Source organism: Lutra lutra, chromosome X (assembly GCF_902655055.1).
Source record: "Lutra lutra chromosome X, mLutLut1.2, whole genome shotgun sequence".
NCBI lineage: Eukaryota > Metazoa > Chordata > Mammalia > Carnivora > Mustelidae > Lutra > Lutra lutra.
This window is the reverse complement of record NC_062296.1, coordinates 19120734-19133185: the sequence shown is the minus strand read 5'-3', so window position 1 is coordinate 19133185 and position 12452 is coordinate 19120734. Positions and strand designations below refer to the sequence as shown.

Genomic DNA, 12452 nt, shown 5'->3' with positions numbered 1-12452 from the left:
TGACCTGAATAAGAATTAATGCTATCTTTTATATTCTGCTGACCGAGTAAACCCTAGAATAATCTAGCTATATTAGTTATTACTTATTTAGAAATCAAAAATTTCACTGCCTTTTTACGAAGCCTGTTTATTCTAGTATTACATGAATTAGATGAATGTGGAATGAATGCATAGTAGAATAAATCCTTAAACAGGCTGTCACTGTGTGTCATACACGGCATTAGGTGCTGGAGATAGAAAAATGAAGAACGTGGGTGGCTCAGTCGGTTGAGCCTTGGGCTCTTGGTTTCAATCTATCAAGCCCTGCATCTGGCTCCATGCCCAGCAGGAGTCTGCTTGCTGATTCTCTCTCCACCCCTTCCTTCCCTCCTTCTCATAGATAAAAAATCTTTTTAAAAAAGGAATAACTCAACCCTGCCTTTAAAGAGCACATGATCCCACGTTGCACTAACAGGGTGCAGATTTTGTGATTATGTACAACGTACAGACAGCACAAATAAGCATGTAGTCACTTTTCTCATTTGGAGGGGAGGGTGGTGGCGGTTCCAAGAGGAGATGGTACCATTCAATTCATCTCTCAGTGTTAGCCATTACTCTCTCTAATTGTATACACAATTATTTGATTCTTCGTGGCATATTTTGCTTGTGAATTCTTACCTACAAAACTTACTTAGCAGGTCAGATTCTTTTTAAGGAATCCTGAAAGGTCACTCAGTCTCAATATATTCAGGTCTCCCTCCTGATTCCCATAGCACACTTGGTTTGAGGCAGCCTCAGGAATCTGTTGTTGTTATTGTTGTTGTTGTGTGTTGTTTACAGATTCTGGTTTACTCTTTCTGGATTGAATCCTGGTGATTCCAGATCTACTCTAGAGCATGTCTGGTTTACTCTTTCTGGATTGGATTCTGGTAATTCCAGACCTACTCTAGAGCAAACCTAAACATTTGCTATTCTTAGGCACTTGTAATAACAGATAAGCTCCCTTTGGTGACTGACTTAAAATACTAAATAAGCCTTATTCCAAATGGGTTATTCTATATTATATTGAAAATGGGTACCATCGTGGTATTGACTGTTTTCATTGGTTGTTTATAGCCTTTGTTGAATCAGACTCAGTACTCTTATGGAAAATGAATTATAGCTCTGTTTGTATTATTTATTCCTAAAACTTTAAAAAGTTCTTAAAAAAATTCCCTTCACAGTGTACATGTACCAGTCACCCAATAACTACTTAATATTTAAAGAAACAAAACAGATTGTCATGCCCAAATCTTGATTATAGAATGTTCTCAGACTAGTGAATGAATCAGGGCCATTATCCATGATGTCTTCTTAAAGGATTAAACTGAATAATTCTTATCCCCTTTACCATCATTAATTAAAGTCTACAATATGAAAGACTACTTTGAAAAACGTGTCACTTCTTGATAGAATTGTAGAAATCCACAGCCGGCTGATACTGATTATTTGTATCCTGAATTTATTCACATTAAATAAATGCATGTGTATTGTCTCTCTCTGTATGTGCATATATACACACAGAAATAGCCTATGATTTTATAACCTTGTAATATTTATTTAAATGACCAACTTAGGGGTGCCTGGGTGGCTCAGTGGGTTAAGCCGCTGCCTTCGGCTCAGGTCATGATCCCAGGTCCTGGGTTCGAGCCCCGCGTCGGGCTGAGCCCCGCGTCGGGCTTTCTGCTCAGCAGGGAGCCTGCTTCCTCCTCTCTCTCTGCCTGCCTCTCTGCCTACTTGTGATTTCTCTCTGTCAAATAAATAAATAAAATCTTAAAAAAAAAAAAATAAATAAATGACCAACTTAAATTGACCGACTTCTTTATTTTCCATTTATTTTAAAACCTAGTGAGAGTCTGTAGGCCTGCTTTTCTTTAAACTAAAATCACATCAGATGGAACAGGGTTCTGTTTAATGCAGTCAATATAACTCAAGGCTACATCCTCTAAGTACCATCAGGGGCCTGCATTATCAATCGACTTAGGGTTTATTGTGGTGCATCCTTCCATTTCAGAAGACATGGGGGATTTTGTGAGTCAGGTTAATTGAGTACAGTAGGATAAGGGTTTTTCTCAGGTTGTCTTTACACAGGATATTATACATAACCAAGACCGCACTGTAAGCTGGAGGAAAAGTTACTGCATTGGAGAGAAAATTATATGCTCTCTGAAACTGTGTGCAGTTGTAGTGATTTCCTTGAAACATGCAGAAATGTACAAGGTATTCATTTTGACTGAGCTCACTGTATAACTTCATTTTTAAAAACAAGAGTAAAAACCAGACAAACATCAGTATGACCACAGTATTTTCCTTTAATTTTAGTTCACTGCAGATTTTCTTGAGAGACAAAGTTGGTCTTTATGAAGAGTGCTAAAATAAGCAAACCCTTCCCTTCTGATCTCATAATATTGGAAAAATCTTTTATAATCTTTAAATATTTTTCCAGTTCGATGTAAATCTTAAAACGAAGCTCACTCAGGCATTGAATAGAATTTGAATCATGCCTTTATTGGCTGCTGAAAATCACCTTTAGATTTCTGTTTATGTTAAGGAAATATGCCCCCCCACACCACCACCTTGATACCAAAAAAAAAAAAAAAAAAAATGATAGAAGTAAAATATTCCAGAACAGAGTCCAGTTTTGTGGCCTTCTCACTGTTTTTCCTGAGACTTGTGTGTGTTTATTCCCAGCCTCTGGTGAATGTTTCTGGAATGTTCCTTAGTTAAAAATTGTGTTTTGGAGTTTTCTTATAAAACTTGAAGGAAATTGAAGAGGGAAAAATGTTCTCCTTCTTACAATGTTTTTTTTGCTCAAAACAAATACAGCTTTAAACTTGAGATAACACAGCTCTAAGGAGCCCCATATTAGATTCAGTTTTGCAGACATTTGCTTTTCAAATTCCCTACTATGTATATTCCTTTCATTCTGCATATTTGTCATGGTCCGTCTCATCCACTCTGTTGTGACAGCTTCTTTCTTTTTTTAAGATTGATTGATTGATTTGAAAGGGGGCAGGGGCAGAGGGAGAGAATCTCCTGCAGACTCCATGCTGAGTGCAAGCCTCACGTGGGACTCAGTCCCACAACCCTGAGTTCATGACCTGAGCTGAAATCATGAGTTGGATGCCTGACTGACTGAGCCACCCACGTGCCCCTAGGGCGACAACTTCTGAATTCATGTCTCTGGTTCCAGCCTCTCTCCTTAACCCCAGATAGATACACCTAACTTGCTTCATATTACCCACTTATCTGTGGGTACATGAAGTACAGTAACCCTGACAAGGAGGAGTAGCATTTGAACAAGAACTTGAGCATAATTTTGGTGAGGGTGGAGCATAGAGAAGGTCTTCCAGTTTGGGAAAAAAAGAACTCAAGGGTGGTAAGGCATGTGGCCAGATGATCTCTCCTGTCCCTTGTGGTTCTATAAAATTTTATGTGCTGTTTCTTCTTTATTGTGGTAAAATATACATCATAAAATTCACCATTTTAACCATTTTAAGTGTACATTTCTGTGGCAGGAAATGCATTCATGTTGTGCAGCCATCACCACCATCCATCTCCAGAACTTTTTCGTTTTCTTCAACTGAAACTCTGTACCCATTAAACTGTAATTTCCCATTGTCTCCTCTCAACAGTAACTCCCATTCTACTTTCTGTCCCTATGAATTTGACGACTCTGGGTTCCTTATGTAAGTGGAATCAGACAACATTTGTCCTTTGATAACTGGCTGACTTTAGTTGTCCATGTTGGATTATGTGGTCAATGTCATGATTGGCTAGGAGATTCATAGACCAGCCCATTTAATTCAGCATGTATTTAATACATAGTAAAATAATCATCTCTCAAATACATATAATGGGTATTCAAAAAATTTTTTTCTATGAACAAATGAATCCCAAATTTCACAGTAGCCTTTCTCCCTGCTTTGTCCAAATGTCTGTTTAGCAGCAAACAGTGGGGTTCGGTGGCCTTCTTGTGGGGTGGCAGAGATAACTTGTTAACACTAGGCTCCAAGTTCTCCCCAGTAAATAGTACGACTCTGGAGTCCTTACACTTTAGGCATTCTGAATTTTGGAACAGAGAGCCATTTCCTAACCCCTGACCACCCATGTTGATGCAGGACTTTAAACTTACTCCTCCAACCCGTTGTGAAACTGTGTGGGTCACTTTATAAGTGGAGAAGTGGAATTTTTCCTTAAGGGACTTCCTCTGCTTCAATGTGCCGGATGTACGGGCATGGTTTACAGTCCCTGGCTCTTTTGGAATTTTCAGCTGGTATGTAGATATCATCTCAGCCTTTTAAATTATTTAAAAGCAAGCCAAACATACTTATTTGCATTCTCCAACACAAACATCTTTTCACAGAAATCAAAGGTAGGAGTTGTAGTCCCCCAAAAGAATACAAACATAGAGTCTAGGCTTTTGTTTGGTTTGCAATTGGTGTTTTCCCTGAGGCCTGCTGTGGACAAGGAACCTGTCAGAAAAGGCTCTGTGGACGAAGTTTCCTTGAGCAGAGAAGAGCTCCACGAGCCTCACTTCAGTTCCCACACCTGCAGAGCAGTCTTCTGAAGGGTCAGACCTGTGGCCATCTTCTAGTGAGGCTTGTCTCCAGAAGTGGCAATCAGAAGGAAGCAGGCAGAAAATTCTGTCTGGCAGCTCCGGTTCCTTCCCTGCTATTTCCAGAGAGTCCTGGTCCCACCCAGTGGCTTGCTTGCGAGAAGGAAGCCGCCTTTTTTCAGATCTGGAAGTTGCTTTCTCGCAACTTTAATAGCATTTTGAGCTCTCTGTGAATATGCTTTAGTGGAGAACAGACGGTAAGTTTCTGTTTTGAGTCAGTACCCCCCCTCCCAAAAAGGACACACATTGTTTCAGACTCGGAAAACAGATGCTTTCATTCATGAAGAACTGTGTTTAATAAGATCTTTTCGTTTGCCTTGTAAGTATCAGGTGAATGGGAAGCATTCTGAGCTCATGAGGTAGAACGTAGGGCTGATTAGAAACAAAGTGGCAAAAGAAAAAATTCTCAGGCTCTGCGGCCTTGTGAGAACCACTTCTTTCTTCTCTCGAAAATCAACTATAAAGACACATGAGGTTGACAATTTTCAGGTTCTGAGGGCCTGATTCTAGACATAAAACAAGTTACCTGAAGCACTCCCAGAGCTCTTTCCCCTTCCCCACTGTTAAGAGAACATATTTCCTCTCTTTCCTACCCTAGACACCGCCACCAGCAAAGATTCTTGGCTCCTTCTTACTTCAGTTCAGGTTGTGATAAGGGGAGTGGCTGGTGGCTGTCAAGGGGTGGGAGGGGGTACATTGTTGCCCCCCACCCCCCAGCCCTCGCCCCCCGCCGTGCATCCTACATGGTGTCAGCATCCAGAAAGACAGGAGGAATCCTTGCGTATTAATTTAACTGGAGCCCTTCTTCCCCGGGCCCCAATACTAAGCCTCTTCCCAGTCCCTTCACTGCAGTGTCACCCATCGTCCTATTAATGGGGTCCATCCTTTTACCATGCTAAAGCCCCAGCCTCATGGGGATGTGTAGACATTTTGATTGGAACTCCTGAGTACTTCCTGGGGAGTTTAGAGTTTGATGGCTCCTGGCAGTAGCTCGAGAATCTTTATCCCACAGCTGAGGCTGTAAGGGTAAAAAATGTGTCCCTGGCATCCCAAGTTGAAGCACAACACTGAATGTGCTTTTCCCCTGGAAACATTATGAGGGTGTAAACAGTCATTTCTCTGGCATTCTTTCTGCTACACTGTGGAGACCTTCGTGTTCAACTCTGTTTTGTGGGGGACTACCCTAGGAACCTCGACATTATTTTTTATGGGAAAAGTGCTTGCTTTTCAAATTTGAAACACCTTACTTAGAATGGACTTTTAGAACACCAGCCATTCACAACTTGGCCCCTTGCCAGGATAGTAAAATCAACCATTCCACTTATAGTCAAATCTGGGGTCCCACAAAAATGCAGAGAATAACACTCATGAAATGATTTGGGGAGAGAGGTGTCCCTCGTATTTCAGGCTATCGCTGAAAGAAAAGGTTTAATGGTTGATTCCAATTTTTATCTGACAGAGCTGAGTGGTGCCTGTGTGCACATGTGTGTGCACCTGATTGAAATTTACATACTTCAGGTAACTTGCCCCATTCCTTCTGTACAACTTAGAATGAAGTTAATTCTGGAATAATCAAGTAATCTTATATGCTTTTCAAGCTACACACTCCCTTTCTCTTAGCCATGTACCTCGGCAGTAGGAGTTGGAGGCCAGGAGGGACAATATCCTTTCTAGGTTCCACGTGTGTCCCAAAAATGCCCATTAATCATGGCTGATAGAAGTGGTACAGTACATGAGAACAAAAGCCAAAAACTGTAATAAGGCCAAGCTAACCAGTGTACTCAAATTCTAAAATCACATGGGAGGTACCCAGAAGCTCCATTTAAAACTTATACAAGTCTCCATACACCTCCTTGTTCCTTAATGTGGCTATCTTTTCCTTTCAAAATCATCCAAAATAATAATTTAAGGCTATGGTTTCTTTATTCTGGGTTTTATAAAAATTGCTAATAGTTCAACAGTTAAAAAAAATAATAATTTCTCTGTCGAATAAATAAATAAAATCTTTAAAAAAAGGGGGGGGTGTGCCTGGGTGGCTCAGTGGGTTAAGCCTCTGCCTTCAGCTCAGGTCATGATTCCAGGGTCCTGGGATCGAGCCCCACATCAGGCTCTCTGCTCAGCAGGGAGCCTGCTTCCTCCTCTCTCTCTGCCTGCGTCTGCTTATGAGCTCTGTCAAATAAATAAATAAAGTTTTTTTTTAAAATTTTAAAAAAATAATAATTTGTTCTTCATTTAGCCGTATCGCAGGCTGAAAAGGTTGGGAGGAAGGTCAAGACTCAGAACTTTACTTTTATTTGTAATGTTCTATGGAAAAATCTATGCTGGGCTTCAAACAACTAATTTTAAACTTGTGTTTTAAGACCAGTACATTAGTATGTCAGATTTAACATTTTATGCTAGTTATTTGGCTCAGGTTTACGATGATTAAATTGTTTCATGGATTTTACAGGGTTCAAAATTATGGATAATAATGGAATACCTGGGTGGTGGTTCAGCACTGGATCTTGTAAGTATTTTTAAATAATCACACACTTACATATCTATACTTTAACTTTTTTCTTTTAACTGGCATAAGCAGTGGCTTTTGGGTGAGCTGAATGGTTGCTCTGGTAATATGTTCAAGTTAAGCTCTTACTTCGGGACCCCTGCCCTTACGTAGATTGAGCTAGATTGCAGGATTGAGCCTATTGCTGATATTCTTAGCATGTGAATGAAGCATGAATATCTTCATGACATAAAGCTCTGCAAATGAGCAGTGTATGTGGCCATTGCTATCAGTTTAGAGTTTTACTTCACAAGGATTTCCCTGAAAAGACAGAGTGTTCTTGGATTTTTAAAAATGTGATTAAACTGGTTCTTGGGTTCTCACCAAAGAGGCCTGCGGACCCAGTTCCCTACAGAATTCTCTCTGCCCCTCTATAGGCCATTTGGAAATGTGATGGTATTTTTGGTTGTCATAATGACTTGGAAGTGCTAGGGCCATTTTAGTGGGCAAAGAGCAGGGTGCTGAAATCCTCCGATGGGCAGGAGAAGTTTCACCCAATGAAGCTGTGATCACACACATAATCCCTTTGAGAAACACAGGTGGTTTTCCCTAAATTGGTGTGATTCTGTCATTGCTGTCTCCCCCTTTTAAATCTTTATTAATATGACATTGTATTTAAAATTCAGTATGCATTACTAAAGGCAACTTTGTGTAGTAAGATGACCAGTGAGCTGGCCTATAGGAGTTTGATCTTGTGGGGCTGTCTTCATAACTAAATCTGTGCCTGTGAACCAGACACATAAATTCCTTAGACTTGGATATCCTATAAAACAAAGAAGTTATTTCTAAGTTCCCTTCTGTCTTTAATATTATATGACTTATATTTTCTTAGCATGCTTCTGCTTTTGAAATTATAGAGTGTGCTGTTTCTAAAAATAAAGTGTTTTGATGATTAAGATCATCAAGTAATATTTTAACTCTTATTTTCAAGTGGAGATGAGTTTTCCCAACTGTGAGTGATTAAATATTTCTAAAAGGGTTTAATCCTCCCTGCCAGTGACTCCAAAGTTTCAAATAATCCTATGAACAGAAATGGCTGTAAGAGATTTTCTGTCCTTTAAACAGAACCAAATTTAAAGCATTCTAAAGAAATGGTAATTAAACTTGACGGAGAGTCTCATCTCCTTCTAGGAATTCATCTCATTTTAATCAGTTGCTGAGTTAGGTAATCCCTCCTTGTGTCTAATCTAATTCTTACACCCTAAAGCTTGAGTTCGTTTTTTCTTTCTCTCCTCTCTAGTGATAGAACACAACTGGTGTTTCTTTATATAATAATCCTTCATGCTTATGGAGTTAGATCTCATTCTTCTCTTGAAGTTAAATGACCCCATTTCCATTTGTCTTGTCACAGTTTTATTCCACAATAGTGTTTTCATTAGCTCTACAAGAAGCCTGCCAGTTGCTCCATGATCCTCCTCCTCCTACTTTTCACATAGTTAAGAGCCCTTTCCAAATTGATCACAGTTACCTTATCTGGTCCCCCAAGGTGCTCACCATATCCCTTCCCTATTCTGTAAAAAATCAAGAGACCTGGGTCCTCGTCCTCGTTGTACCATTGACTAGCTGGCTAATACTGGACAAGCCATCATTGAACTTCTGTGCCTTGATTTCCTCAAATACTCAAAGAAGAAATACAATTAATAATTGCTCGAGGTTTGTTTCTCAATTTCAAGAACACTGTGATTGAATGATAAAGTTCATGTAACTGGCCTTTGTAAGGAGGGCGCATGATGAGAAAATGTGCCGTACAAACGAATGCTAGCATTTGGGGAATGGAAGAAAGGATTAGGTGGGAGGGAGGGCACTGCTATTAGGGACAAGAGGAAATAAGAGGGATGCTGGACAGAGAGTATTTCTCACTTTAAGCTGGTGCCCAACTAAAGGAGCATGATTACGACTTGTAGCTGACATCAACATTTTAGAGTGTATACCTCAAGATTCTCTCCCATTGAAAAAAAACTGAGTTGTGTATGAACAGACTTTGTGCCTGTTGTAGGTTATTTTATGGAATCGATCATACCTGACTTCTTTCCAAGAAGAATCGCGGTGGCTTACAACAAAAACTCATACGTTAAGGCTAATAGAATAAAACAGGAGCACCAAAGAAAAAAGTTGGAAACAATATGCCAGCCTTAAGAGAAGACCTAATACAATGTACTGCCTTAGGACTGGCTGATTAGGACCAGCTGGAAGTCTAAAGGAGTGGGGAGAGCCCCAGGCCCACAAGTATATAGTCTGTGAAAGAGCAGATGTCCCTCTCTTGCACGCTCTCAGCGGACAATAGAGGCAAATTACCCAAGGCCAGTATGCGGCCCGGAAGGCAGGGGTATTAGCTGTGAGAGACATTGTCACCGTCTTCAGTCATTGAGGAGAAGTTCAATTATGCACTCCAAGGCCAGTGAACCAAGATTTCATCATTATCTCTCCCAAGGTCATACGGTCAAAAAAAAAAAAAAAAAAGTCTCTGTTGCATAGACTTTACCTTCGGTTTCTTTCCCGACTCCCTTTTTTTTCTCCTTTTCTCATTGTTGTCAACATGGCTAAGGAAACATTTTAACCACAAGCCTTGAAATAGTTTTATGTCTGATAATGAACCAGAAAAACCCAGCTGCAGCACCCCATTCCCATTTCCCTGCCATGGAGTCTCCCCCTTTCAGCCTCCCCCAGTAGCCTGTTCATCGAGAGTCTATGTTTCCTATATTTTAAACCGGTCCTAAATATACCCAATAAGCTAGTGGGTCTGTAGGACCCCTTTTTTGTTTGTTTTTTTTTTTTAATGGAAATATATATTTTTTAATTTCTTACTTAATACTCTGGCTTATCCAGGTCACTTTTGGAAGTCCTTCAGAATAACAAGTAGTATCCCTTACAGATCTTGCCTGATTTCTTTCACTGAGGGTATACCTCTTCTGGCCCCATCAACATGTTAACGATCAGTGATACTAACTAGGAATCCTTAGTATGACCTTGGTCTCTCACTTCCTTGGTAGTCCCTCAGAATTTCATTGCTAGCAATCAGTAAAATGCCATTTTCACCTTTGAGAACAACTTTAATCACTCCTGTTTAAATAGAAACTTCTGGGGTGGAAGTTGATAAATTTATAAGTAAATAGATAATGTTACCTAGGAAAGGCACCTACTGAACTGTGGACATCCCCGGAGTATACTGTATATCCAGACCACGGTTCCTATTCAGTGGTGAGACTGAAGTACAGAGTCTATTTTAAGCTGTTAAATTTCAACATGAAAGTGCTCTTTATTCAGAATAAATATGGTATTCATGAAAGATGAAATACACAAGGTGCCAAAGAGCTGTGAATCCCTCCCAGTGTGAGGCAGAGTGGGCGATGTTTGATTTTCACCACCTCTTCCCTCCTTCCAGCAAACAGAACTCTACCTCAGCTCTGACTTTAGATTCCCACCCTTTCCTATAATAATATTGTACAGTCCACTGTTTGTGCTTTATGAGGTACCAGAACTTTAAAATAACCATTTATTTTAAAGAGAGATTTTCAGATATTCCATTACAAGTTCTCCTGAAACCTAATCATTGCTTTCCTTGTATTCCAGTTGGAACTATTGGCTTTGGTACAGGGATGGGGAAAGAAAGGCAGATGTGTTACATTTATTTGAAAAACTGTATCCCTTCACAATTTGATCTTTTTTTTTTTATAGTGAAAGTCTGAATAGATTAATTATCATATTCCTGGCTAACTTTTAAATTTCAGTCTCAAAAATTCTCTCTGCTTTCCAAAGTGATTGAGAGCCACAAAAGTTAAGAACTGTACTCTGGGCCGACTTACCTCAAAATCAGTTCAGTGTAAATAGTTAATCATTTAAATAGCCAACACCAAAATTTAAGTAGCTGATTTCTTTTTTTGTAGCCAAAAAAGAAACAAAACCTAGTTCTGTCATTGTTGAAGCATATTTCTTAAATCTTGGAGGTAAATATTTAGGAACCCTGGGACTTGGAGCTAGCACAGAGGTCACACTGCTTATATTATCTTTCGAGATTAAATCTAATCATTTAAAAACCTTTTCAGGGGGTGCCTGGGTGGCTCAGTGGGTTAAGCCTCTGCCTTCGGCCCAAGTCATGATCTCAGGGTCCTGGGATCAAGCCCTGCATTGGGCTCTCTGCTCAGCAGGGAGCCTGCTCCCCCCCCCCTCTGCCTGCCTCTCTGCCTACTTGTGATCTCTCTCTCTCTCTCTGTGTCAAGTAAATAAATAAAATCTTGGGGAAAAAAAATAAAAACGCCTTCCCTTCGACTTAACTTATTTACTCTCTTCCCTCACCTTTTAAATTATTTCCCCATTTGTTTCAGGGTTGGCTTAGTAAGCAGAATGGCTTCGTATATCTAAGTGATTCCCTGATTTCACAGATAATACCAAGTTTGAACTAGATTGTTCAGTTGTGTGTAAAAGTGTCTGTGTTTTCCCTCCTCAGCTTCGAGCTGGTCCATTTGATGAGTTCCAGATCGCTACCATGCTAAAGGAAATTTTGAAAGGTCTGGACTATCTGCATTCAGAAAAGAAAATTCACCGAGACATAAAAGGTACACAGAAATCTTATATGACCCTGAGAAACATAGCTATATTCTAAGGAAGCTGAGGGGTTTTTGTTTCTTTTTCCCCCCAGCTGCCAACGTCTTGCTGTCAGAACAAGGAGATGTTAAACTGGCTGACTTTGGAGTTGCCGGCCAGCTGACAGATACACAAATCAAAAGAAATACCTTTGTGGGAACACCATTTTGGATGGCTCCTGAAGTTATTCAACAGTCAGCTTATGACTCAAAAGTAAAGTGTTACCTGTATAAAACTGTTTTGTTTTTAATAATAGCTTTTATATCACATGCTATTCTATGTAAAAAAAGCTGCCCTAATTTTCCTTCTTTTAAAAGTATTTCAAAAGCTAGTGTTTTATGAAGTCTTCTGCTAAATCGTAAGTTCCTGTATTTGGACTCTATTCCTTCCCTTCAGTAGCCTTCCATCCCACTTAGAATAAAATCCAAGGTCCTTACTATCACATGCATAGTGGTCTATGATCTGGCCCTTGTCTGCTTCTCCCACCTCATCTCCTTTCACTCTCCTCTATATTCTGTCTCCTTCAACCACAGGGGCCTCACTGCTATTCCTCAGACATATCAAGTACCACTCCGGCTTCAGGACCTTTGCACTGACCCTTCCCTCTATCTGGAATAACCTTTCTTCCAATCAGGTCTCTGCTTAAATCTTACCTCACAGTAGGGGCACCTGAGTGGCGCAGTCAGTTTG

The 12452-nt window shown here is 40.0% G+C and overlaps 1 protein-coding gene across 1 annotated transcript in view; it reads left to right on the top strand.

The window, feature by feature from the left end:
* Positions 1 to 12452, top strand: part of STK26 (serine/threonine kinase 26) — a 53243-nt gene that overhangs the window by 33429 nt on the left and 7362 nt on the right. Inside the window, exons 4-6 of the mRNA XM_047716178.1 lie at positions 7086 to 7142; positions 11626 to 11734; positions 11818 to 11975. Coding sequence (XP_047572134.1) covers positions 7086 to 7142; positions 11626 to 11734; positions 11818 to 11975 — 324 coding nt within the window. The remainder of the gene's footprint in view (positions 1 to 7085; positions 7143 to 11625; positions 11735 to 11817; positions 11976 to 12452) is intronic.